This window comes from Felis catus, chromosome C1 (assembly GCF_018350175.1).
Source record: "Felis catus isolate Fca126 chromosome C1, F.catus_Fca126_mat1.0, whole genome shotgun sequence".
NCBI lineage: Eukaryota > Metazoa > Chordata > Mammalia > Carnivora > Felidae > Felis > Felis catus.
The window spans coordinates 36,727,055-36,753,582 of NC_058375.1; the positions used below are offsets into that span (position 1 = coordinate 36,727,055).

Below are 26,528 nucleotides of genomic sequence, written 5' to 3' on the forward strand. Positions count from 1 at the left end.
TTCACTGGGCCTGGCGCGTCCGGAGAGTCCCGGCGGCTGTTAACGCGCGCTTTGCGGAGAGGAAGGTTAAGCCGGGCTCCCTGGGCCCGGATTTACTTCTGCGGTTCTTTCCAGCTCTTCCTGGGATTCCCCTCCCAAGCCTGGGTGTTTTACCTGTTCTGCCTGGACCCCTGCTCGACCTCCCCTAGTCCTGGCCTGGCTTCCGCGCTCCAGACCTGGGAAAAACCCCTCCGCAGTCGAGCGCCTAGCCCTCCCCAGGCCTCAGCTTTTCACCCCAGCCCCTTTCCCCTGGCCTGTGATTACTTTTCCCCCTCAACTACTGCCTGCCATCACGTCCACTTGGACCATTATCCCAGCTCTGCGGAATCCGGCACTCCATCTGCCTCCTCCCTCTATCCCAGACTTTTACTCACCTTTCCTTGGATACTTCCTCTTTGGCCTGCTCTCCCGCCTTGGCTAACTGGCGACCGACACTCTCACAGTTTGGGCTCAAACTCCAGCCCCTGGCTGGAGTCCCTCCATCCACACGCCCTCTTTAATTAGCTCATGCTTTCAATAGTACAGCAGCCCGCTTTAATCCGCCCTGCTTCTGCATTCCCAGCTGTTGGGTACCTTTGATCTTTGGCTGATGGGTACTTGACATTTTATGATCCTGAGCCCAGGATGGTAAGTATGAGCATAAGGGAGACTGTGGGGAGCCTTGTGTCTGGGTCTAGTGGACTCAGGCTGCAGGATCTCTGGAGATGCTCAGCTTGCATTTTCCCCTTACAGAGGAAGAGCTTAGCTCCTAGCCAGCTGGCCAAGAGAAAACCGGAAGGCAGACCTGGTGATGAGGAAGATTGGCAGCCTACGACAGTGGTGAGTACTCTACCCCACAGGGGTATAGGACAGGTGGGATGCAGGACTCTTTGGGCAGAAAGGAATCCTGGACTTGGTTTCTGGTGTTACACGGAATGAAGCTGTTCACCTCCAGAAACCTCTTCAGTAAACTTTTAATGAGTGCTTACTTTGCATCATCAGGCATTGAATAAGATAAAATCTTTGTTCTCAAGGTGCTTACTAAAATCTAATATAGCCTCAATTTTTCTGATAGAAAAGGATATTTCAAAGCCAAAGAGTTGGGCTTGGGTTGGGCCTTTTGGCTTCCTTGGGGGAAAAAAGTGGCTCCCCAATAGCAACTAGCTGCCTGCTTTTTTTCCTCTTTGTCCCCTGCCCAATATCACAGAATAGTAGAATACTATAGGGCCTACCTTAGGGTCCTGAGCTCACTTGGGCTTAGATTAGAGGAGTGGTGCCCTTCTAGTCCCTCCTAATACTCAAGTACAGTTTGATTTTGGTCTGGGTCCTGTGCTCTGTTGCCTGCTTTTGAGGCTTTCTGGGGTTGGCTGTGGGCAGGACTTATATAAATAAAAATCAACAGGATAATGTAGCATGTACTTCAGAGATAGAGAGGAGTTAAAGAAGGGCTTGGCCACTGGAACTTTGGAGGAAGGGATTAGCTAAGGAAGGTCTAGAAGACAATTTTGGGCAGGAGCTGTGTGTGAGAGGGGAAGAGACCCCGTGTTTGTTTCAGGTGTGTCTCGTAGGATCATTGAAAGTTCAAGTACTTTTGGCAAGCTGCTACAGGCTTGCCTGATAGTTCCATGGGGTCTTGCTCTGTAGTTGCACCATTGCTGGTGTGCAGGAGGCTCCTCTACCTGTGAGGGACAAGGCTGCCCCTTGTTACTCACATGGGTCTCAGATTTGAATTTGGGGCGGCACTTCGTGCAGCTGGGTCATAAATGTTGCTGTTTGCGGCTGGTTGCTACTAAAAAATGCTTTCAGTGCTAGTGTCCTCACTGCCTTGATGTGGGCTGACTGGCTCACTTCATTCACTTCATCCAGTACCCTTCTTCAGATTGGACAAGTTCTGTAACCTCATTAACCTAAGGTTTTCTCACCTGCTAAATGAGTATAATAAATATTTATCATAGGATTACTGTGAAGATGATACACGATAATACATGTAAAGAGTTTAGCACAATGCCTGGCATTTAATAAGTGTGTTAAATGTAGTTGTCATTTTGGTAAACTCTGTGGTCTTCCAGATTTCACCTTTCCCAATACTCTTCTAGACTCCTAAGAAACAGAAATCCAACAGTGGGACCCAGAGCAAAGAGTGTTTCCTGTCGCCTTTTCGGAAACCTTTGACTCAACTAACGAATCGACCACCCAGTCTGGACAGTAGTCAACATGTAAGTCAGAATTGCTACCTGCTGGTAAATGTGTGTGCCCTGTGGAGGCGCCTTTCTTGCTTTGTCTAGGGAGGCTTCTACTGTGGGTCCACCCACAGCCTCAAGGGCCTGGAAGAGTCCTGGCCTCTTGCCTTCTGAGATATGTTCCTGACTTGGAATCTCCCCTTGTTTAGAGCTATTTGGGCACCAGATGTCAGGTGGCTCAGATTCCTGAGGAAAGGGAAGGCCATGGCAGGGTATTGGAACCACGATCCCCATGCCAGCTCAGTCTCTCACTCAGCCTAACTTACAGGTTTCACGTGTTTCCTATAGTAAAATCAAATGTAATCTTTACTATGACAGGTTCTGGACATTATCTCATGTAACTCATTTTTTTTTTTTTAATTTTTTTTTTCAACATTTATTTATTTTTGGGACAGAGAGAGACAGAGCATGAACGGGGGAGGGGCAGAGAGAGAGGGAGACACAGAATCGGAGACAGGCTCCAGGCTCTGAGCCATCAGCCCAGAGCCCGACGCGGGGCTCGAACTCACGGACCGCAAGATCATGACCTGGCTGAAGTCGGACGCTTAACCGACTGCGCCACCCAGGCGCCCCAAATGTAACTCATTTTTTAAGATGAGGAAACTGAGTCTCAGAGGGATTAAATAATGTGTCCCAAATTACAATTGCAGAGTAGTCAGAGCTGCTTAGTTTCACCAAAGCTTTTTCCACCAAACTTTCTGAGGACTGTTGTATTGAGCTCCGGCCTGGACCTCCAAAAATGTTTGGAATTTCTTAAGTGAATAAGTAATAAAGGTGTCTTTTACTATTCATAAAAAACCCTTTCAGCTACACCTGAGTTTATGTTAATGAGATTTCATTTGTAAAGTGCCTAACCTTGATGGCTGCTTGCTAGGGGAACCAACCCACCAGTGGCCAATGTTTAATCAATCATGCCTATGTAATGAAGCCTCCATAAAACCCCAAACGGTCATGGTTTGGAGAGCTTACAAATAGGTGAACAGGAGCTCATCCATGTGCCAGGAAGTGGCACATCCCAAACTCCAGAGGTTCAGAAGCTCCTGTGCGCAGGACCCTTCCAGACCTTGCTCTATGTATCTCTTCTGGCTGTTCATATCCTTTATTTTATTAAAACAAATTTTTTTTTAATGTTTGCTTATTTTTGAGAGAGTGTGCTCACGCGAGCCGTGGAGGGGCAGAGAGAGAGAGAGAGGGAGACACAGAATCCAAAGCAGGCTCCGGGCTCTGAGCTGTCAGCACAGAGCTCGTCTCGGGGCTCAAACTCACGAACTGAACCATGAGACCATGACCTGAGCAGAAGTTGGATGCTTAACCAACTGAGCCACCCAGGCGCCCCTGTTCATGTCCTTTAATAGCCTTTGTGATAAACTGGTAATCTAATGGGTAAACTTAGTTCCTGAGTTCTGTGAGCCACTCTAGAAAATTAATTAAACCCCAGGAGGGGGTTGGGACCCTCTGATCTAGAGCTTGTTGGTCAGAAGCACAGGGAGCAACCTGGATTTCGGATTGGTGTCTAAAGTGGTGGGGAGAGGCAGGCTTGTGAGACTGAGCCCCTAACGTGTGGGATCTGATGCTATCTCCAGGTAGGTAGTGTCAGAAATGAGTTAAATTATAGGACACCCAGGTGGTGCTGAATAATTTCTTGTATATAGAAAACACATCTGGTGTCAAGTGAAGTACTGTGGTAGAATGGGGGAGACATACAGGAGTGTGTTTTTCCTTTACAGGGACGTTTTGGAGGAAAAATGGGAATATATAGTGGACATTAGTTATTTGTGCGTTCAGCAAACATTTTAAAACATTTTTATGTAATACTTGATAAATACAAAGGAATATGCATATAACATGTGAGATAAAAAACACCTGTGAACCCGCCATCCTGCACTAAAACATCAAAGTCATAATCCCTTTTCCCATCCTGAGAGGTAACCACTATCCTGAATTATCTTCATCATCCCTTGCTTTTGTGATAGTTATGTGTATATAATTCACTAAATAATACATTGTTTAATGGTTTACTGAGCCGTTAAAAATGGTGTGTAGTTCTCTGGGACTTTTTTTTCTTTTAATTTTTAAAAATTTTAAAATATTTTTTTTTTAATTTAGATTCAAGTTAGTTAACGTATAGTACTGGTTTCAGGAGTAGAATTTAGTGATTCATCACTTACATGCAACACCCAGTGCTTGTCCCAAAAAGTGCCCTCTTTAATGCCCATCACCCATTTAGTCCATCCCCTCACCCAGCACCCAGCCAGCAACCCTCAGTTCTCTATATTTAAGAGTCTCTTATGGTTTGCCTCCCTGTCTGTTTTAATCTTATTTTTCCTTCCCTTCCTATGGGACTCTTCATTCAGGATTCATTCAAGTTGTCCTATGTAAGCATATGACATAAGTGCAGGTGTAGTGGGAGTGTACAACAGGGGTCTAACCACCTGGAGGTTGGTGAAGACTTGAATCTGAGGGGTAGGACGATTAGGTTGAGTCCTCAAGGATATGAGGAGTCAGCCAGGTGAAGAGAGTGGGAGGTGTTCTAGGTGTGTTCTAAAGGCAAAAGTGCCTCAGGCCCAGAAAAATCTTACAGTGCAGCCCTGGGTATGAGCACTTAGATATGATGTGTTTTGAAGTCTGATAGGATATCTAGGTTTGGGGATAGTTGCAAGTATAGGTAGGTGTGGAGCCTAAGAGGAAGCTGGGGACTGGGAATAGATTTGGGATCCTTAGCATAGAGATGATATTTGACACCTCCAAAGTGTATTGGAGTGTCACAGTGAGTGTGCATTCAGGAGCTGAGAGACAATCCCTGAGCCCTGAGAAACACTGACTTTTAAGGGGGTTAAGCAGAGAAAGAAGAGCTCATTAGGGGGCTGAGCATGAAGTTCTAGGTCCTGACCTAGAGTTCAGGATAGTAGGAGAGTGGTGTCATGGAATTCAAAGGCAGAGAATATTTGAGAAGAAGGAGTGGCCAGCTTTATCTTCTACCAACATAAGGATAGGGACATGTCCACTGGAATTAAGGTCATGTAGGCCATTGGTGATCTTGGCCAGTCATTTCAGAGGAGTAGAAATGGCAGAAGATACCAGGAGTGGAAGATTAGAAAAGGGAAGCAGACAATTTGTAGCAGTTTGAAAGGGAGGAGATAAGAGGTCAAAGGAATTTTTGTTTTTAAGATAGTTTTAAGCATGTTTTGAATGCTGGTGGGAAAGTGGTAGTAGAGAGGGAGAGGCTGAGATACAGGAAAGATCTAGCAGAACTGATTGAGTGAATCTCTCTGGAAGAGGGAAGCTTTGACCTTGGTGGGAAGGAGGGATACTCTTCCTCTTCTATCAGAAGGAAGGGATGGTATGAATTTTCAGTAACTAAAGTGAGAGCATGCTCTCTCCCCTGCCTCTGTCAGTCTTACCAGACCAGATTTTCTGAAGCAGGCCATTGCAAGTCTTACAGGCTGTGCCCTCGTGATTTTGGCCAGGGATGCTCATGCTAGTTGTACAAACTTGCAGTTCTCCCTGCGAACCCTATGGTTACTGGGTTTTATTGAAAGTCTTGCTTTTTAAATCTGTGCATAAGTTTTTGGCTATCCTGAGCCTCAAATCTAGCCTTCTGTATTGAACATATTGAAAAGAAGATTTCAGTTTTTTGGGGGTGCCTGGCTGGCTCAGTTAGTGGAGTGTGAGAATCTTAATATTGGGGTTGTAGTTTCATGCCCCACATTGGGACATTGAGTGTAGAGATTACTTTTAAAAAATCTGTTTTATTTCATTTCATTTCATTTCATTTCATTTCATTTCATTTCATTTCATTTCATTTCATTTCATTCATTTCATTTCATTATTTCATTTTTAGGGGGAGGTGCAAGTGAGTGAGGGGCAGAAAGAGAGAATCCACAAGGGGCAGAGAGAGGGAGAGAAGCAGGGCTTGTGCTCACCCAAAGTGGGGCTCATGCTCACCCGAAGCGGGGGTTGAGCTCACCCGATGTGGGACTTAAAAAAAATCTTAGGGGAGTCTGGGTGGCTCAGTTGGTTAAGCATCCAACTTCGACTCAGGTCATGATCTCGCAGTTTGTGGGTTCAAGCCCCATGTTAGGCTCTGTGCTGACAGCTCAGAGCCTAGAGCCTGCTTTGGATTCTGTGTCTCTCCTTCTCTCTCTGCCCCTCCCCTGCTTGCGCTGTGGCTCTCAAAAATAAATGTAAAAAAAAATAAATAATTTTTTAAAAATCTTTGAAAAAATTGTTTTAGAATTGAAGCTAAATTAGAAAGGAAATTAGAGTCCATCTCTTTTCTTTTCCTCTCCTTTGAAGAGTAGCTTTTTGATAGCATTGTTCATATATGTTTCTCATTATCATTGCTATTCATAATTATAATAAGCATAGTCAATATGCTTATTATAGTCAATAAAAGATTTTATTCAGCTGCAAAGAAATATGCAATTAACAGAGAATTTGGGCCTTCCTCCAACCTTCCCTTGTCATGTTATTTAATGTGATGAAGTTCAGTTCTCCACATTCTTTTTCTGTCTTCCAGTAGATTGTCAAATGTGTTCATTACATTTTTCCTATTTAAAGTACACTGAGTTTCTAGAAATTTATGATCAGTATAGCAGTGGGTCAGAATAAAAAGGTAAAAAATTTCAGGGCAAGACAGGTGTGCTTTTTTCCCTATTAAACCTTTTTGTTTGAGGGGAGTATTTTTCATTATTTCTTTTTCCACTAATGTATTACCCATTAAAACTACCGTGAGGGGTTCTGTTTTTTCTCTTTGCTATCTTGGGTTTTAGCTCTTGTTTTGTTGAGGTTCACAGGCCATTGTAATTCCCCAGAGGGCTCAGGGACATTACACACACACACACACACACACACACACACACCCACACACCCACACCCACCCACCCACCCCAGAACTTTAATGGGAGTTGTCAGAGTTGGCTCAGGGGCTGGTGCTATGGACTCCCCTACCTTCTCTCCCTATCTTCTCTCCTGCCCCAGCCTGACGTGGGTCTTGAACTCATGAACTGTGAGATCACCACCTCAGCCTAAACCAAGAGTTGGATGCTTAACCAACTGAGCCACCGAGGCACCCCTCTGGTGTTTTCTTCTTAAGGTGCTGCACCCTAGGGAATATTTAATTGTCCTCACTGACATGGCCTTTCATGAACGAATGGGTCTAAGCCTTGTGGTTGATTGAGGTTGGTTACTTGCCAGTGGCACTCTCCTCTCCCTGAGTATTTGTGGAATCTTATGTAAAGCCTCAAAGATGAAAGCTGTTGTATAAAACCTAATAACCTAATAAGGAACACATGTCCTTATGTTTTTTTTTCTTTTAAGTTTTTTTTCTTTTAAGTTTTTATTTATTTTGAGAGAGAGCACATGCATGTAATCTGGGTAGAGACAGACAGAAAATCCCAAGCAGGCCCTGTGCTGACCAGGGGTAGGGTGGGGTGGGGGAGCTCAGTCTTATGGACCATGAGATCATGACCTGAGCCGAAATCCGGCGTCGGACGCTTAGGTGCTCAGGTGCCTAGGTGGCTCAGTTGGTTAAGCTTCAGACTTCAGCTTAGGTCATGATCTCCTGGTCCTTGAGTTCGAGCCCGCATCAGGCTCTCTGCTGACAACTCAGAGCCTGGAGCCTGCTTTGGATTCTGTGTCTCTCTCTCTGCCCTTTCCCCATGTGCACTGTCTCTCAAAATAAATAAGCATTAAAAAAGTCAGACGCTTAACTAACTGAGCCACCCATATGCCCCTCCTTATGTTCTAAATGCATCTGAGTGAGATGTAATCAAAATATAATACTCTGAATGTATTTATTATCTTTAAATTTTAGCCTGCATTTGTAGAAATATTATCCCCAAACCTCTCCAATCAGTCCTGAATCCCTGTTTCTTTTTCTTTTTAGGAAGCCTTTATTCGAAGCATTTTGTCAAAACCTTTTAAAATTCCCATTCCAAATTATCAAGGTAAAAATAGAGACTTTTCTATCTTTTGAATCAATCATGTGCAAATGTATGATGAAATGAATAGAGGAAAACCTCTGCTTCTGTAATACATGCTTACTTTGGAATTGAAGATGCCAGCCCAGTGGTGTCTGTGTATGGAATGGCTCCAGAGGCTTGCATGAAGGCTGTATTTGATAGTTTGAGCAAGGGCTGCCACACCTGACTGCCCCTCATCTCCTTGGTGGGGATGTGCCAGTGCTCAGGAATCTCCTGGTGGGCCCAGGTGGTTGATGGGCCCAGGCTTCATTCAGTCTGAGTAATTTCAGTAGCATCTTGTGTCTGAGGTTGGCTGTGTCTGAGACCTGGGTTCTACAGCGTTTTCCCTGACCTTTGTAGAGCATATTATTGTGCTAAAACTGGGACTGGAGAGGGAGGAGGCCAACTTTCAAGAGCCCTCCATCTTGAAAGGCCCTTTGGGTTCCACACCTTTCTAGGATTGACTTGAGATGAACAAGACCCAACCCTCCAGAAGTGTATAGTTAAATGGAAGAAACAAAATGGGGAAAAACTGATCTGAAGCAGGTTGGGATAATGGTCAGGTAGAGGTGCCCCGCTGGGTTTGGAGAGGTTCTGGGAGAGAGAAGGTCGTATGCAAGCTTAAAGGTCATATGAAAGATACGTATTTAAGCTGGGCGTGCTGATCTCAATATAGAGCCCCAGGTGACAGATTGTTGGTTTCTAGGTCCTCTGGGCTCTCGTGCATTGGGCCTCAAAAGGGCTGGGGTCCGCCGGGCCCTCCATGACCCCTTGGAAGAAGGTGCCTTGGTTCTGTATGAGCCTCCCCCTCTGAGTGCCCACGACCAGCTGAAGCTTGACAAGTATGTGCATTGGTATTTCTTGAACAGGTTTGGTTTTCTGTTAAGTGCACATACCTGGGAGGGCAGAGGGAATTTTGGTGTGACTTTTTTTTCCCCCCTTGGGATTGGCATGCTTTCAGAGTGCTGTCATGACCACTGCATCATCCAGAGAGTGGGTAGATGGGGAAGGAGAGTGTGTGGGGAAGAGCTTGTGGGCATGTCCAGTTGGTGGGGGTTCCTCACCCTTCCTGCCAAGCTTGCTCAAGGGAGCAGGAGGGATTGATGACACAGGGAGCCCTCTCCTCACCTTCTAACTCCTGGAGCAAAATTTTGCTATGGTTTGATTATCAGGCTAAGAAGGTCTTCTCTTAGGCAGCTGCCTCTGGCCTCTAGATCAGCAGGACACAACTTCCTGAGGGTGTGGCCTTGCACATGTCTGAGCACTATATTTTCTTTGCTGTGTTTTCTCAGGGAAAAACTCCCTGTCCATGTGGTTGTTGATCCCATTCTCAGTAAGGTGTTACGGCCCCATCAGAGAGAGGTAAGGGGAGCTGGGGTAAAGAGGTATGAGATGGGAGGCTGTCATCCCTGGGGCTGCAGCAGTGTGGATCAAAGTGGCCTGAATGCTGTTATTCCCCAGGGAGTAAAGTTCCTGTGGGAGTGTGTCACCAGTCGGCGCATCCCTGGCAGCCACGGCTGTATCATGGCTGATGAGATGGGTCTGGGCAAGACGCTGCAGTGCATCACGTTGATGTGGACGCTTTTGCGCCAGAGTCCAGAGTGCAAACCGGAAATTGACAAGGCAGTGGTGGTGTCACCCTCCAGCCTAGTGAAGAACTGGTACAATGAAGTTGGGAAATGGCTTGCAGGGAGGATCCAACCTCTGGCCATTGATGGAGGCTCTAAGGACGAGATAGACCAAAAACTGGGTATGGAGCCTTAACTCTTCCATAGAGCTTGCTCGCTTCTTGTGTGTATGCTCACTGATGGCCAGTAGGTTGAGGGCACTGAGGGGGTGGAAGAGAATTCCATGGAAAATAATTGAAGTAATTTCAGGCTAACTTAAAGAACCGTGAAACTTTTTTTATTTAAGGTATTCTAAGATTTGTTCCCTTGACCTGTTTTCTGTTGTAGAAGGATTCATGAACCAGCGTGGAACCCGAGTGCCTTCTCCCATCCTTATCATTTCCTATGAGACATTCCGCCTTCACGTTGGAATCCTCCAGAAAGGGAGTGTTGGACTGGTCATCTGTGATGAGGTACTTGCCTCTCAGCAGTCTGGGTGGTAGGAGGAAGTGTTGAAATCTCCTAATAACTGCCATCCAAAGGCTGTGCCAGTCACCAGGGAATATTAAGGACAGAGCTTGTTGCCTTAGAGGACGCAAGTGAGAGGGAGAGCCTTTGATACCAGCCTGCCAAAAGGGATTAAGCAGTGCTTGGAACTTGAGGAGGGTGAGGTACTGTGGGCTGTTTGATTGCTTCCAGTCAGTATTCTTAGACTGAAGAAGGACTTTGAAGGATGAGAGGGATTTGGATAGGTGGAGACAGACTGTATAGTGTTTAAGGGAACAGGTTCTGGAGTGAGACTAGTTTTGTTTGTTTGTTTGTTTTTTAATATTTATTTTTGAGAGAGAGAGAGAGAGACATGGAGTGTGAGTGGGGGAGGGGCAGAGAGAGAGAGGGAGACACAGAATCTGAGGTGGACTCCAGACTCTGAGGTGTCAGCACAGAGCCTGATGTGGGGCTCCAGCCCACAAGCTGTGAGATCATGACCTGAGCCAAAGTCAGACACTTAACCGGCTGAGCCATCCAGGCACCCCAAGAGTCAGACTTGTTTTCAAATTCTAGCTCTTCTACTTACCAGTAAAATGATGTCGGACAAGTTACTTAACCACCCGAGCCTCTATTTTCACGTCAGTAAAATGGGCTTATAATATTTGTTTCATGGGTTATTGTGAGGGTTAAATGAGGTGAATGAGGGAAAGCTCTTACCAAGTGCCTGGTATGTCCTAAAACTTTGGTAAAGGTCATAGAACTCTGTTTTTTTATTCTAGGCTGGGGGAATGCATATGAACAGAAGCACAGAGGTAGGAAAGTCCAGTGTGGACAGTCCATACACCTTACACCAGTCCGTATTGACTCGCTGGGACAGAGGGAAATGTGGCAGTAGTTACTTACTAGCCTTTTCCACCACTATGCATGAATGGTGGTAATGATGCTACTACTTAGAAAGGAATGAGGGTGGTGGGAGCTTCCCAGTATAAAGAATTTTCCAGGGACACCTGGGTAGCTCATTCAATTAAGAGTCCAACTCTTGGTTTCCGCTCAGGTCATGATCTCATGGTTTGTGGGTTTGAGCCCCGCGTTGGGCTCTGCGCTGACAGTGCAGAGCCTGCTTAAGATTCTCTCTCTCCCTCTCTCTGCCCCTCCCCCCTGCTCGCGCTTTCAAGGTCTCTCTCAAAATAAATAAACTTAAAAAATGAATTTTCCAGGTTTTCAGGGTGCTTGGCTACCCTGAGGCTGCTACCATTATTTGCACCTCTTGGGAAGAATTAAAGCCACCTTGCACACCCCTGGGTCTTTAGTGGAGATGTGGCTGAAAGACTTGGCCCCCATTTGTCAACTGATTGGGAAGCTTGACTGTGCTCTGGGAATTGTAGGTTATTAGCTCAGTATCCGAGGGACTTTTGGGACAGGACAGAGAAGAAAGGCTTACTTTTGGGATGCCATGCTTGCTACTTATAAGCTCTTTCCCAATTAGGCTTTTGTCCTTTTTTTTTTTTCAACGTTTTTTTTTTTTTTTTTTTTTTTTTTATTTTTGGGACAGAGAGAGACAGAGCATGAACGGGGGAGGGGCAGAGAGAGAGGGAGACACAGAATTGGAAACAGGCTCCAGGCTCTGAGCCATCAGCCCAGAGCCTGACGCGGGGCTCGAACTCACGGACCGCGAGATCATGACCTGGCTGAAGTCGGACGCTTAACCGACTGCGCCACCCAGGCGCCCCTAGGCTTTTGTCCTTAATAAAGAGTTAGTCATTGTTGGGCAAGTGTGCCAACTTCTGATACCTTGATGGGCTGTTCTTGTAAGAGTAAAGGATATAGGAGGTTGAGGTAGGGTATATGTGTGATAAACCCTATGAAGCTCAGGGTCCTAGCCCATCTGGATTTTATTCTGCTCTGTAGTGTTTCTTTTCTTTCTCATTCTCTCTTGTTTTCTGAGCTGACTCTGCAGGGCAGAAGGGACCAGGCTGCTGCTTGTCACACTTAGCATCCTGGCCTGCCTTTTTACTCATCTACCTTTTATTTGTCAGCAGTTTGTCAGTTGTCAGAGACCTGAGGAAGCCAGTCCTGGAAGACTGCCTACTCTAGGGGAGTTTGTCCTGTTCATACCCACAACTTCCTTCTAGCTGATGGGTCTTTCTGGAACACAGAAGTGCTGCATAATAACTCTGTGTACAAAATCTTTGATCCCTCATAGTAACCTGAGCTAGGTTACTCAGGTTTCAGGTTACTAGGGCAAGTCAGAAGACATGGGGTCAGCCTTGGTGTTGCCACTTGTAAGCACAATGCAGAAGAGACTGTTCAGAGACTCAGTGACTTCTGTACAGTGGATGGCACAGGGTATACCTGAAAGGGACACGATCTTGATCAAGAGAGATCTATGGAAGCATTTTGGAAAGTGTATGAATAGGTGAGGGATTGACATCACTGTCATTTCCGTTTTGGAGGTTAGGAGTGCAGTGACTTGCCTAGGGTTTCCCCTGTGAGGACCTAGTGAGCTGGGACTTGAATTCAGGCCTGGGGTTTTAAGACCGGGCTCTTACCCCTTAGTGCCTTGGATATAATCCAAAACGTGGTATAGGAAGCTTGGCTTAGGTATGGAAAGACTGGCCCTTTTGTCTTTAAAAAGGATAAACGGAGAACTCTGCCAGAACAGAAATTCAGCAGCAGCTTATTAATAAGAGCTCTGACAGCTTTTCATCTGGCCAAATATTTGATTTGCTGAGATGCCAGAGTTTGGGTCTTATTTTTATTATTTTTTTAAAATTTTATTTTTAAGCAGTCTCTAACACGGGGGCTCAAACTGAGGACTCTGAGATCAAGAGTAGCATACTCTTCCGACTGAGCCAGCCAGGCAACCCAGAGAGTTTGGGTTTTAAATCTGTGGGTGATGGTGGGAGGAGCTGGGTCTGGAGCTGGGGTGTTCCCATAGGGAGCTGGTATTGGCTTATACTTCCACAGAGACCCACAGGGATAGTGTGTCAGCCCAGTTCATTTGTTGGATTATTTATTAAGTGCCTGTCATGCATCAGGCCCTGGGAATCCCATTGATAACTGCCCTCAGGGAGCTTCAGTTTAGAGGGACCCAATTGTTGACCCCTATTTCCCTAGGGTATTTTTTGGGTTTTTCTGTTTGTTAAAAAAAATTTTTTTTTAATGTTTATTTTTGAGAGAGAGAGAGAGAGAGAGACAGAGCACAAGCAGGAGAAGGGCAGAGAGAGAGGGAGACAAGAATCCAATGCAGGCTCCAGGCTCTGAGCTGTCAGCACAGAGCCCTACGTGGGGCTTGAACCCAAGAACCGCAAGATCATGACATAAGCCAAAGTTGAACGTGTAACTGACTGAGCCACCCAGGTGCCCTTCCCTGGGGTCTTTTGGGGAATTTCCTCACAAGCTTCAAGTTTTATTTCCCTCTTTGACTCCAGAGTCTCAGCCTTCTGTTTTCAGGACTAGTGCTTGGAGCCTTTAATCATTTTTTATTTTTTTGTTTGTTTTGGATGTCTTAAAAATTATTTTAATTGAAATGTAATTGACATGACATTGTATTAGTCTTAGGTATACAACATCCAGTCATTTTTAAAGATTAAAATTCTATGTCTAATTCTTTAATAGCAACGTTGGTTATTCTTTCATTTAACAAACATTTACTGAGCAGTTCTCTGTGGGGGACTCTGTCATGTACACCAAGTTATATAAAGGCAAATCTGACATGGTCTCTGTTTGAAGAAGTTCCTGTCTAGGTGAGGAGATTGAGTACATACAGTAGAGTATGATTAGTACTCTGTGTAGCAGTAGACGAGAGGCAGAGTAGTACAGTGCCCAGATTTTGGAATCACACAGACCTGAGTTCAAATCCTAGTTCTGCTACTTCCTTAAAAAAATTGTTTTATGTTTATTCATTTTTGAAAGACAGAGAGCACAAGCAGGGGTGGGGCAGAGAGGGAGGGGGCACAGAATCCGAAGCAGGCTGCAGGCTCCGAGCTGCCAGCACAGAGCCCGACGTGGGGCTCAAACTTATGAACCGCGAGATCATGACCTGAGCCGAAGTCAGACACTCAACCGACTGAGCCACCCAGGCACCCCCTAGTTCTGCTACTTTTTACCAGTGTGTGATTTTGGTGTGTTCACCTTTCTGAACTTCATTTTCTCTAAAATAGGTATTACAATTCCCACTCATCTAATTGTTATCTGGATTATAGAAGGAATATACAGGAAATGCTGCTTATTAGTCCAGTGCCTGGCACTTGGAAAAGATTTAGTAAACAGCTATTATGTACAGAGTGCCATAGGAGCATGGAAGTGGGAGACACCAACAGCTTGGGGTCAGTGAGGAGGGCTTTGCATCGGAGGTGACATTGAGGAATTTGCCTGTGGGAGAGAATTCTGGGCAGAGGAGTGGCATGGGCAAAGAGACCTAAGGAACTCCAACATTAGGAGTGAGGAGGAGTTATGGCTTCCTGGACTAAGACGAGCTGTGAAGACTTGTCAGAGAAGTTAGCTGGGGTCTTACTGAGAAGTGCTAAACTAATGAGCTTGGACTTGATCCTAGACACAGGAGGGTCAGTAGAGGGTCTGTGTTTAATTTCATCATACAAGGCTGGCCAGAGGGAGCATGCTGACTTGTTTGTCCATTCTTTCATTGGTGGTTGCATTTGGGGCTGAAATGGAGACTGTAGATAGAACAGGCGCAGGCTTGATCTTGCCCATGTGGTTCTTGGGGAAAGAGGGAAGATGATAGGGTCCTTTTACCACTTCCTTGAAAAGGGCTTAAAAGAGAGAAGTAACAGGGTGTGTATGAAGGATGGGTGACGAATTGGGGAAGAGATACAAAGGGAGGAAGAGAGGCTCTTAGGATTCTGCAGGGAGCGGGAAGAAGGAGCCTGGGCCAAGTCCAGAGGGACTTGGGCTCTGACAACCCAGACATGGCCTGTAAACCAATCCAGAAAGCATCTGGCTCAGGAGGTGTTCCGGGTTGGTTTGGCTAGTGGGAAGGGAGGATTCCCTGAAAGCATGGGTCACTAATGTGGCTGAATGTCTCTGAAGAGGATAGGCAGGCTGCTAGGGCTCTGGAGGTTAGGGCAGGGAAAAGGAGGTGAGGTAATAATCCAGGGAATCGTTTTATGGATGGATGTGACACTAGTGGTCTGGAAACTGAAGGTCTGTCTCTTGAACATGACATTTCTCCGTAAGCAAGCAGGTAGGTTCTCATTCTTGCTGTGCCCTGCCCAGTTCCTAAGGCCCCAGAACCTGTAATGTTTGATTCCTCTTTCCTCTTTTCCTGTCTACACAAGACTTTGCTATCATTAGGGATGCCTTATCATGCCCAGGCCTAAGTGAGAATTAATTTCCTTGCAGGGACACAGACTTAAGAACTCTGAGAATCAGACTTACCAGGCCCTGGACAGCTTGAACACCAGCCGGCGGGTGCTTATCTCTGGGACCCCCATCCAGAATGATCTCCTTGAGTATTTCAGCTTGGTACATTTTGTTAATTCGGGCATTCTAGGTAAGATTCCAGCCTTTTCTGCTACATTGGAGAGGAGCCTTGCCTTGGCCTTGGGAGTATAACTCTAGCTGAATAGAGAAAGGAGAGAATGCTAGTTATAACATGTGGGTCACTAGTCACTCTTGTAGGAAGGCTTCTCTTGTCAGGGAGTAGCAAAGCCATTGGGAGACCGTGGTTCTGCTGAACAGCTCAGCAAGGACCACTGTAGCCATTTTTCCAGTACAGAGGTAGCAGGGGCTATGCACAGTATGATGTCACTATGAGCTGGGGGTGGAAACACTACCCCTAGGCATTTTTGCTCATTGCATTGTAGCTGCCTCATAAGAGCTTTGGCCTCAGAACAGACTGTCTTGGGCTGTTTTGTTTTGTTCTAAACTACTTTTTAGTGTGCAATTCAGTGTCCTGAAATATACTTACATTGTTGTGCAAATATCACCACCATCCATCTCCAGAACTTTTTTCATCTTTCAGAACTGAAACTCTACCCATTAAATAATAACTCCCCATGTCCCATCCCCCCTCACCTCCCAGCCTCTGGAAACCACAGGTGGACAGTTCTTGCGCTTAAATATCTATGGGAGGATGTCTTAGTGCCACCTCAACTTGCTGTTGCTCAGGAAGATGGCTTTGGGCAAGAACCAGCTAAGCAGTAGAATTTTCATGTGAACACATTTGTGTAACCACTATCAGATCAATTACTGCCACCATCTCAGCGACACCCCCTTCTAATCATTATTCTCACCTTTTCCCCCAGAAATCTCTTCTGACTCAAGATTGGTTTGTCCTATTTTTGAACTTTTGTAAATGGAATAATACAGTATTCCTTGGCATCTAGTTTCTTTTTGTTCATTATGTTTGTGAGATCAGTCCATGTTGTGCAGTAGTTTGTTTTCTTGTTTGTGTATTTCATTTTCATGAATATACCAGGCTTTATCTGTTCTGTTGGACAGTTGAGTTTCCAGTTTTTTATTCTTTTGAATAATGATGTAAACATTTTTGTACATGTCTTTACCTGAGCATAGTATGCATTTTTGTTGTGTACATATGCATTCTCTGTCCTATGAGTGGAATTTCTGGGGTATGCATGTGTCTAGTTCATGTGTTATGCATGTATTCAGCTCTAGTAGATACTCTGGCTTTCTTTCCAAAGTGTGCCAGAAGTGTATGAGAATTCTAGTGTCTCTACATGAGGGGTCAGTAAATTTTTTCTTAAAGGGATAGGTAGTATTTTAGGTTTGCAGGCCTGTCTCTGTTACAACTACTCAATTCATACTGTAGTATGAAAGCAGCCATAAAGTATAAATGAATGGGCATGGTTGTGTTCTAATAAAACTTTATTTACAGAAACATGTGGCTGACCCATGGCTGTAGTTAGCTCACCTCTACTCTATACCGTGACTAATATTTATCTTGAGAAAAATTTTTTCTGCCCTCCCTGCCCTCACCATGGACTTGTCAGGGCACTGATGAGCCGAACTTCAGGGCCACATGGGAGCCAGTCTGTGATGCACTCTGAGGGGAGGGGCCTCGTGCCTGCATTGAACCCGGTGAGGGCCCTGGTGGCTGACGTTTGTCTCCTGTTTGTAAAGCTCAGGTGTCTCTCAAGTCCTTGCACCAGGCAAGGAGAAAAATTAAAGATTTGGGGTTCCCCCCCATTTTTTTTTTTAATTTTAGTAATTCTAGTGGGTGTTTAGTGATACCTTGTGTTTACCTAATGTTTAATAAAGTTGAATACCTTTTAATATGTTTATTGGCCATTTAGAGATCCTCATATGTGAGATAACCTGCCCTTTTTATTCCTGGCCAAAAGAAAACTGTACCCATTAAACAAGTATTCCCTATCTCTCCTTAACCTCAAACTCTGGCAACCACCAATCTTCTTTCTATCTCTATGAATTTGTCTATTCTGGACAGTTCATATAAATGGAATTCTACAATATGTTACCTTTTGTGTTGATTTCTTTTACTTAGTATAATATTTCAGCTGCATTGTAGCACGTATCATACATGCTACTTCATCTCTTATGAGCAACATATAGATGGGCTTTAAAAAAAAAAAAGCCCAGTCTGACAATTGTATGGTCTTTTAATTGGATTATTTGGTCCATTTATATATATTGTAATTAGTTATATATTTGAGTTTTAACCTACTTGGCCTTTCAAGTCTCCACTGCTTTGGTTAGCTTTCTGATCCATTCAAACAGAAATTGCCTATAATTTGTTCAGCTTTGTTCTTGGCAGGAAGGTGGTCTGTAACAAAGCAGTCTGTCATTATTGGCAGTGGGATAATCATTCTGTTTTTGTTTTTGTTTTTTTTAATTAAAAATTTTAATACAGTTCTAATCAGTGTGCCAGGTTCATTTCACCTCCTTCACTGCCAGACCTGGGGGTAGGGATTGCTTCAGTTTCTCTGCCTTTTTTTTTTTGTGATGACCAAGCTGCATGAAACTTTCACCTTCACATTATCCTTATGTTTTCCTTATGTTTTCAATTTTTTAAGAAGGAAGTTGATATAGTATTTTTTTTGTTTTGTTTTTTGTTTATTTTTGGGAGAGAGAGTGCCAGAGGGGCAAAGAGAGGGAGACATGGACTCTGAAGGAGTCTCCAGGCTCTGAGCTGTCCACGCAGAGTCCCATGAAGGGTTTGAACCCCTGAACCATGAGATCATGACCTGAGCTGAAGTTGGAAGCTTAACCAACTGAGCCATCCAGGCACGCTATTTTTTTTTTTTTTTCCTTGAGAAAGAGAATCCCATGAGGGGCAGAGAGGGAGAGGGAGAGAGAGAGAAGCAGGGTTTGAGCTCACCCAAAGTGGCACTCGAGTTCACCTAATGTAGAACTCAAACTCACAAACTGTGACATCGTGACCTGAGCTGAAGTCAGATGCTTAATGACTGAGCCACCCAAGCGCCCTTACGTTTCTTGATCTTGGCAGATTTGGCATCCTTTCATTTGGCTGTGAGCAAAAAGTCCTTGATTTCTTCAATTTTGTGAGGCCTGGCTAGGAGGGGTGCCGGGGAACACATGGCAAAAAGAGCAAGTGGCTAGAAGTGGGATGTAAAAGAGCGAGACTCCCCTACCTTTTTTTTTTTTTTTTTTTTTTTTTTTTTTTATGTAGTATTTTATTTTTCCCTTCTCTCTTGTCTTAGGAACTGCCCATGAGTTCAAGAAGCATTTTGAGTTGCCAATTTTGAAGAGTCGAGATGCAGCTGCCAGTGAGGCCGACAGGCAGCTAGGAGAAGACCGGCTACGGGAGCTCACCAGCATTGTGAATAGGTAATAGTGGGGTGGGTGCTGGGCTAGGCAGCAGCACCTTTTTTTTTTTTTTTAAAGTGTTTATTTTGAGAGAGAGAGAGAGGGAGAGACAGAATCCCAGGCAGGTTCTGCACTGTCAGCACAGAGCCCAACGCGGGGCTCAGACTCATGAACCATGAGATCATGACCTGGGCCAAGACCAAGAGTTGGACACTTAACCGACTGAGCCACCCAGGTGCCCCAGCAGCACCTTTCTTTGGGATTTTCCCCAAGTTGGGTCATCAGAATTGCCTACTAAACTATCCAAGTCCAATCCTTTGGTGCTTTGGCCCATGAGGCTGGGAAGGGAGTGGGATCTGTGCCCTGACTATAGCCACTGAATAAATGGAGAGGTCTTGCAAGTCAAGTCCCTGCTTTCTTCCTGGCCTGGACCCTGTGGTCTGGCTTTGGGCTGCTTAGCATCCTGCTGAGGAAGCTCTTCTCTGATGCTGGTCTCCCTGAACAGAATATCCCTTGGAGCATTGTTAATACTTCAGAAGCTTCCTGTCAGTCAGTCTTAGACCTAAAGCACCAGGCTTCCCTTCTCAGACCCCATAGTCTTCTGTGACAGGTAGAAATAGATCTGACTGATGGGTGTGGCTCCCAGACTAAGAGGGCTTTTCCATAGGGTCCACATAATCCAAAAGGCAAGTACATTCTAGATTCCCTGTTGTAGGTAATACACTTGATTTATATCCTGGAGTCCCGCCATCTCTCCCTCCCAATTTTCGATGGCAGGAAGGAGAGTCACTATATTCTTAGGAGCTGCTCCTTAGGTGTCTGATCCCTGTCCTTCCTGGTCGGCCAGGAGGTATGGGCTTAATTTCATTGAACCTTGGGCCCTGTGGTATTTGGGCAAGTGCAAGTAGAAACTCCTCTAAGGACTTGGTGGTTTGCAGCATCCTTCTCCTGTCTGAGCACCAGGCTTAATGGGAGATCTTGGCCTTCTCTTGAAGACTAGCTAAACTTTTGAAGAGGAAGAGTTGTCACTGTAAGCTAGACTGTTCGAAAGAGCCTCTGTTCCCATGACTGAGACCCTGATAAAGATTTCTTTGCCATAGAGCTGATGTGTCTCTGACATTTGATTCTACAAAAGAGACAGTCTTTTGGGTTCTTTGGGTGGTAGCTTTTATTTTAGTAGTTAGCAGGGCATTTTTACCAGCCTCTTGCCTTTTTATCTTCTCTCCCCAGGTGCCTGATACGGAGGACCTCTGATATCCTTTCTAAATATCTGCCTGTGAAAATTGAGCAGGTGGTTTGTTGTAGGTACTGAACTCAACTGAGGGGTGTAGAGTGTGTAAAAACTCAGCCCTTGAGGCATGGCTGGGCTCTCACAGTATTCTCAGGGCAGAGGTGTTGTCCAGCCTTTCCCACTAACCCAGCTACCCTTTTTTCAGGCTGACATCCCTTCAGACTGAGTTATACAAGAAGTTTCTGAGACAGGCCAAGCCAGCAGAAGAGTTGCGTGAGGGCAAGATGAGTGTGTCTTCCCTTTCTTCCATCACCTTGCTAAAGAAGCTTTGTAATCGTGAGTTGGGTCCATGTCCTGGGGTCCCCTGAGAGAGTAAGCAAGGAAGGCTAGGCTCCTGTAAGGTCCAGCCACCTTGACCAAAACTTGTCTAGAGTCCTCATAAAGGCCACCTGTGATTCCAGCCCTCCCCAAGGCATGAACCCTACATTTTGTACTCCATACCAGACCCTTTGCTTTGGAAAAGTTTGCTTACCCTTTGCCCAGCCCATGCTTGATGCTTGGGAGTATATGGGACTTGTGAGTACATGGGAGTATGCACGCACACCTGTGCATATAAAATGTTGGATAGGAGGAAAAATAACAAATCTTGCCCTCTGTGGTATAGTTCCCTTCTTGCTGGAAGAACACACTAGTAAGCAAGGTGGTCCTAGATGGAACTGACTGCAAACTAGGAATTGGGACCTGGTAAGTCTGGTGCTGAGGAAGGTCTGCTGGGTAGGCTTCTAGAGGAGATTCCAATGAGCATCAAAGTGGAAACTGGAAAGCACTGTAGCTGGCATTTTGGGTTTTGTTTTTGTTGTTGTTTTCAGATCCAGCTCTAATCTATGACAAGTGCGTGGAAGAGGAGGGTGGCTTTGAAGGTGCCTTGGAAATATTCCCCCTGGTTATAGCTCCAAGGCTCTAGAGCCCCAGCTATCAGGTAAGCCAGTCTTTGGGCTCCTCTGGGAGGAAAGGTGGGAAATTGTCTCTTTGTGCTAGATGTATCCTTACCTCAAGGCATGATATCAAAAGTAAGAATCCTGGGCCATGGGGATGGCCTGTTGGGAGCTAATGGTTGATGATTTCCCCAGGTAAGATGCTGGTCCTTGATTACATTCTGGCAGTGACCCGAAGCCGCAGCAGTGACAAAGTAGTGCTGGTGTCCAATTACACTCAGACATTGGACCTCTTTGAGAAGCTCTGCCGGGCTCGAAGGTAGGGAAGAGTCAAATCAGTTTGCCAAAGGAGTGCCTCCCCTACCGTCCCCCTAGGAAGAGTAGATGGTAGGTGTTCTGATTGGTGGATATGGGCAAGAAATGGGTGCAGGGGGGATTTCCCAGAAAATATCTGTTCTCTTACTGTGATGATCCTGACTCCATCTCCAAGCAGAATAGCCCCTGGCCCTTCAGGTACTTCCAGAGGACAGAGTCCTAGCCCTTAGTCCCCTGCCTCTCCCTTTGGGAGTTTAGGCCCTCAGGCTCTACATGAGTAGCCTCAAGCCTGGTTAGTTCAAGTCCTTCAGTAGCAAGCCTCTGCTTCCTTCTTGGGTTTTGATGTTTGAATTCCCCTTCAGGTACTTGTATGTCCGCTTGGATGGCACAATGTCCATTAAGAAGCGAGCCAAGATTGTAGAGCGCTTCAACAATCCATTGGTAAATGTACAGCCCCTGTTTCCATACTACCAATGCAGTAACATCTGAATCAGTGGTTGATAGAGAAACTAGATGGGTGCTCTGCTTTAGGGTCTGTCTCTCTCTCTCTCTCTCTCTCTCTTTCTCCCCCCCCCCCCCCCACCCTTGGGTGTGGTGGAATTAGCCTGGTTGGTGATGGTGGGGCTGGGAAATTGGTAGGCAAATTGGTGGTCCTCACAACATAAGAGTACAGATGTATGAGAGAGAGAACTGTTGGCTGGACTGAATAGGATTCCAGTTCAGGCTGCAAGAGGTTCTTTTCTCCTGCTTCCTTTCTTTCCAGAGCCCTGACTTTGTCTTCATGCTGAGCAGCAAAGCTGGGGGTTGTGGCCTCAATCTCATTGGAGCAAACCGATTGGTCATGTTTGACCCTGACTGGAACCCGGCTAATGATGAACAAGCCATGGCCCGGGTCTGGCGTGATGGTCAAAAGAAGACCTGCTACATCTATCGCCTGCTGTCTGTAAGGATGGTGACAGTGGTCAGAGTAGGGGTGGGTCGTGAAAAAGACCTTTAGGACCATCTTGGGTTTTTTCTCAGTACCTGTTTTGCCTCTGCCTCTAGCAGTGGCCAATCTATGGGCTTAGCCAGACCCCTGTATTTTTCTGTTCTTTCTCCCTCTCTCCACCCCATTCCTTCAAAACCTATGCCTCCTGATACCTGTTCAGTGGTTGACAAACTCCCCTGTGGCCTCATCTCTTCACAGGACACCTGCTTTCCCTCATACCTTGATTTCTACTGTGCACTTGCCTTGTAATCTTCTCATACTCCATGTGTCCCCTGGGACTAAGAAGTAGTATTGGCATTCTCCCAAGTTCTCAGTGATCAATCATACAGACTGTAGTTCTCTTTTAAAGCTCATGTTCTCTGACTTGCCTACTCTCTTTTCTTCCTTGTCACTGTCATCTACCCTATGCTAGTTTCCTAATTCATTGGTGACTTTGGATACCAGCCTAGTCTAGTCCTTCATTTCTTCCCCAAATTCAGTTATCATCTTGACTTCAAGGACTATGCAGTTATCTAGCACTCTGGCTTCCATGTTTCCTTGACCTCATCTCTAATGACCAGTTCAACTCCTTCCCATTTAGTTACTCCCAAGGCCACACTCTGGAACTTTAGTAATGCCAAAACTATACCCAGTACCCAAAACTATCATTCTATTTTCAACTTCCTGTCCTTCCAGTTTTCTTATATCTCCTATATCTGCTTTAGCCTAAATGTCCCTAGTACCTCACCTTTCCCCCAGTCTGGCTTCACTTCTCTTTGTTTGGCCTGATTCCTACTGTGCATCCTTTCAGTCACTCTCTCTGTAATACTCCAGTTGGATCACTACAACTGTTCTCAAGTTCTGCACCAGATAAAATTTGCGGGTGTAGATTAACACTACCACAAATTCACATATTCCATTTTGGGATGGGCTGTATCTCGTTTCTTTCAACAGCCACTTCAAGCCTTCACCACTTCCCTCAAGTTTCTTACCTAACCCTGTCTCTCATTCTTTTTGCAGAGACCTTGTCTTCTGCTTCACAGAAAAAAATGTAGGCTACCAGGCTTGAGTTCTCTTACCTGTCTTTTGTGTATCTCTAGACCTGCCCTTCCCTTCCCATCTCAGAGGAAGATAATTTCCTTCTTTGAGCTTCATCATTCCAGCTCTGCCCTGGATTGTTTTCCTTCTTTCTTAGTTGATTAAGGTCTCTCTTATTTACCTAAGTCTATAAACATGCTGAGGTAGCTCTCACCATTTAACTCTCTGTCCTATTGTAGCTACTATCTTGGGTTACTTTCCATGCGTTCACCGTCACATTTTTCCAAAGCCTACGGATTAACTTCACTTCCTCATCTTCTATTCACTCATCAGACCGCTTTTGAACTTGCTTTTGAATGTAATATTGGCTTCCTAATTGCCAGAACAAGAAACTCTTGATTTTTCCTCTGTGTATCTGACACTGTTGACTGCTAGTCTTTAAAATTCTATTCTCTTTGGAAATTCCACTCTGGTTTTCCTATCTCTGTGATTACTCATTATATTGACAAATCTCTAAATGTTTAGCCTAGATCTCTTACCTGAGTTTTAGACCCATATTTCCATCACCTATTGTACATTTCCACTTGTATGTCTCATGAACACTTTAGATGCAAGGTGACTAAATTCATTTCCTTTCTGAATTTTGTCATTTAATGGCTCCATTATCCAACCAACCCAAATCTGGCTATCATCCTACTGGACCATTCCCTGTCTCCTAACAACAAATCACTATTTGTCTTCTGGCAATTTCCTTATCTAACCTTCCTCTTTACCCTGTGCTAAAGTCACAGTTCTCTTTCACTTGGATACTGCAGCAGCTTCCTAATGCTTTACCTTTGGTCTTAACCTGTTCTTCACATATTGCTTCCAGAATGAACTTTCCAAAAATCCTGATTTTGCTTTTCATCACTTGCAGGACAAGGCAAAGCTCTTTCAGCCTGGCATCCATATTTCTCCGGTATGGCCTCTGCTGACTTACTCAGTCCCAGCTCTTACTGTAAACACTCCCACCATCCTGAAGACAGGCTGAACTCCTCAGTCCTCTAGTAGGCCAGGCTTATGCCTTTGTCCTATGTGGGGCCTATGAGCTTTCCTTCTCTCTTCCCTTGTAAACCATCTATTCATTTTTTACGATTCAACTCAAGGATCATCTTCAAGCTTTTCATCATTTTCCCCCTCTACTACCCCTCTTCTGGGCCCTTGGGAATCCTATGCAGGTTTCTGTTATTGTGCCAATTAGTTTTTGTGTCTCTCCCAGAAGCCTAGGAGTTCAGGAATAAGGATCATATTTAATTCTTCTTTGTATCCTAGTGTTGGCACAGAGCCAGGCATAGGATACCCAAATGATATTTGTTGAGTATGAGAGGCCTGGGCTTGGTGTGGAGGTCTGGTGAAGCTGCTGCAAACCTCAGCTCACTCTGAAGGAATTTAGCCAAGACATGAAACCCTCCATTCGTACAGAAAATATCCTGGGTGAGCAGTGGCTACAAGTCATGTTCCCAAGAGACAGATTGGGAAAATGGGCTCAGCTGAGCAGATGTATTGCTATAGGACTTTTACTTCTCATTCATTTCCCCTTCTCTTGGGTGGCTATAGTTTCAACCCCTGGGTTTTCCTGCCCCCTATGTTTGGGAATGACTTAGCTGTACATCCTTGGGCGCCCCCACCCCAGGCAGGAACCATTGAGGAGAAGATCTTTCAGCGCCAGAGCCACAAGAAGGCACTGAGCAGCTGTGTGGTGGATGAGGAACAGGATGTGGAGCGGCACTTCTCTCTCGGCGAGTTGAAGGAGCTGTTTACCCTGGATGAGGCTAGCCTCAGTGACACACATGACAGGTGGGTGGGGTGCCCTTGCTGGCCATTACTTCTGAACTCCCTGCACAGCATGGAGACGGGCTCTATAGTTACCACCGCTCTGTCCTCTGCCCCCAGGTTGCGCTGCTGCCGCTGTGTCAACAATCACCAGGTCCGGCCACCCCCTGATGGTTCTGATTGCACCTCAGACCTGGCTCAGTGGAACCATAACACTGATAAACGGGGGCTTAAGGATGAGGTACTCCAGGCCGCCTGGGATGCTGCCTCCACAGCCATCACATTCGTCTTCCACCAGCAGTCTCATGAGGAGCAGCGGGGTCTCCACTGATAACCAGCTGGTCTGGGTGTAGCTGTTAGAGGAAGGAGACAGGGAAAGGGGGCTCCTTGCCCCATAGGACCCTACTGAATTTTGTTCTCTGGGACAAAAATCACCAAGGAGGGCTGCATGATGTTTGCCCAAAGTTTATTTTATAAGAAAAACTTTTTTGGTTAAAAAAAAGAAAGGAATAAAGGTATGAAAGGGACTGAGGCTTGGGAGCAGCATGGTGAGCCCAGCAGAGAAGAGGCCTGGTAGTGGACACTCCTGTACTTCTCTAAAGCCTGGGTACCTGCTTGAGGAAGGAAAGCAGGAACCTCAGGCAGGGGGAGAGGAGCTGTCCTCAGTGACTGATGAGCACTGTAACCTGGCCCAGGGTTCCGAGAGTAGTGGGTAAGGAGCCCAAAGGCTCTAAACCCAGTTGTGAGAGTGCCTTTGCTGAGCCCAGCAAGACCTCCAGGACCTCAGTGCAAGGGAAGAAGGAAAAAGAGAAAAAAAGGTTGCAGAAAGAGAAAGACAGAATTGGTGTTTGGGAGTTCTGGGCAGCCCATGTCTCAGCCCCTGCAAGCTGATGGTGCTGAGCATGGGCCTGTGAAGCATGGGCCCCATCACATGGTGCTGACATAATCTGCAAAGGCCTGGGATGAGTCCCACGAGTCGCTAACCACGTGACAAGTGGCCCGGAGCCGCCGAATGGCTTCCCTGGCTGTGACTGCATCCTGGTCCAGCCAGTTCTGGAAGAGGCGCAGGTGACCAAAGGCTCCACGGCCCCAGCGCTCCAGCCGCTTGGCGAACTCCAGAAGACCATCTGGCTTGATGCAGTTGGAA

General features: G+C 45.7%; 2 protein-coding genes across 4 annotated transcripts in view; one reads left to right on the forward strand and one right to left on the reverse strand.

The window, feature by feature from the left end:
- On the forward strand, nucleotides 1-25,908 carry RAD54L (RAD54 like). The gene is given in 19 exon segments (XM_045035749.1): nucleotides 1-666; nucleotides 772-858; nucleotides 2,115-2,234; nucleotides 8,146-8,206; nucleotides 8,928-9,063; nucleotides 9,514-9,583; nucleotides 9,683-9,971; nucleotides 10,177-10,301; nucleotides 15,679-15,829; nucleotides 18,978-19,104; nucleotides 20,314-20,388; nucleotides 20,520-20,650; nucleotides 21,184-21,246; nucleotides 21,249-21,293; nucleotides 21,445-21,568; nucleotides 21,927-22,005; nucleotides 22,328-22,507; nucleotides 25,242-25,405; nucleotides 25,502-25,908. Coding segments are annotated over 19 exon segments (2,241 nt in total). The 5' UTR covers nucleotides 1-663; the 3' UTR covers nucleotides 25,713-25,908.
- Nucleotides 25,831-26,528, reverse strand: part of LRRC41 (leucine rich repeat containing 41) — a 19,703-nt gene continuing 19,005 nt past the window's right edge. For all 3 annotated transcript variants that reach the window (XM_045035748.1, XM_011284798.4, XM_011284800.4), the window contains one exon: nucleotides 25,831-26,528. In XM_045035748.1, coding sequence (XP_044891683.1) covers nucleotides 26,309-26,528 — 220 coding nt within the window. In that variant the 3' untranslated portion in view covers nucleotides 25,831-26,308.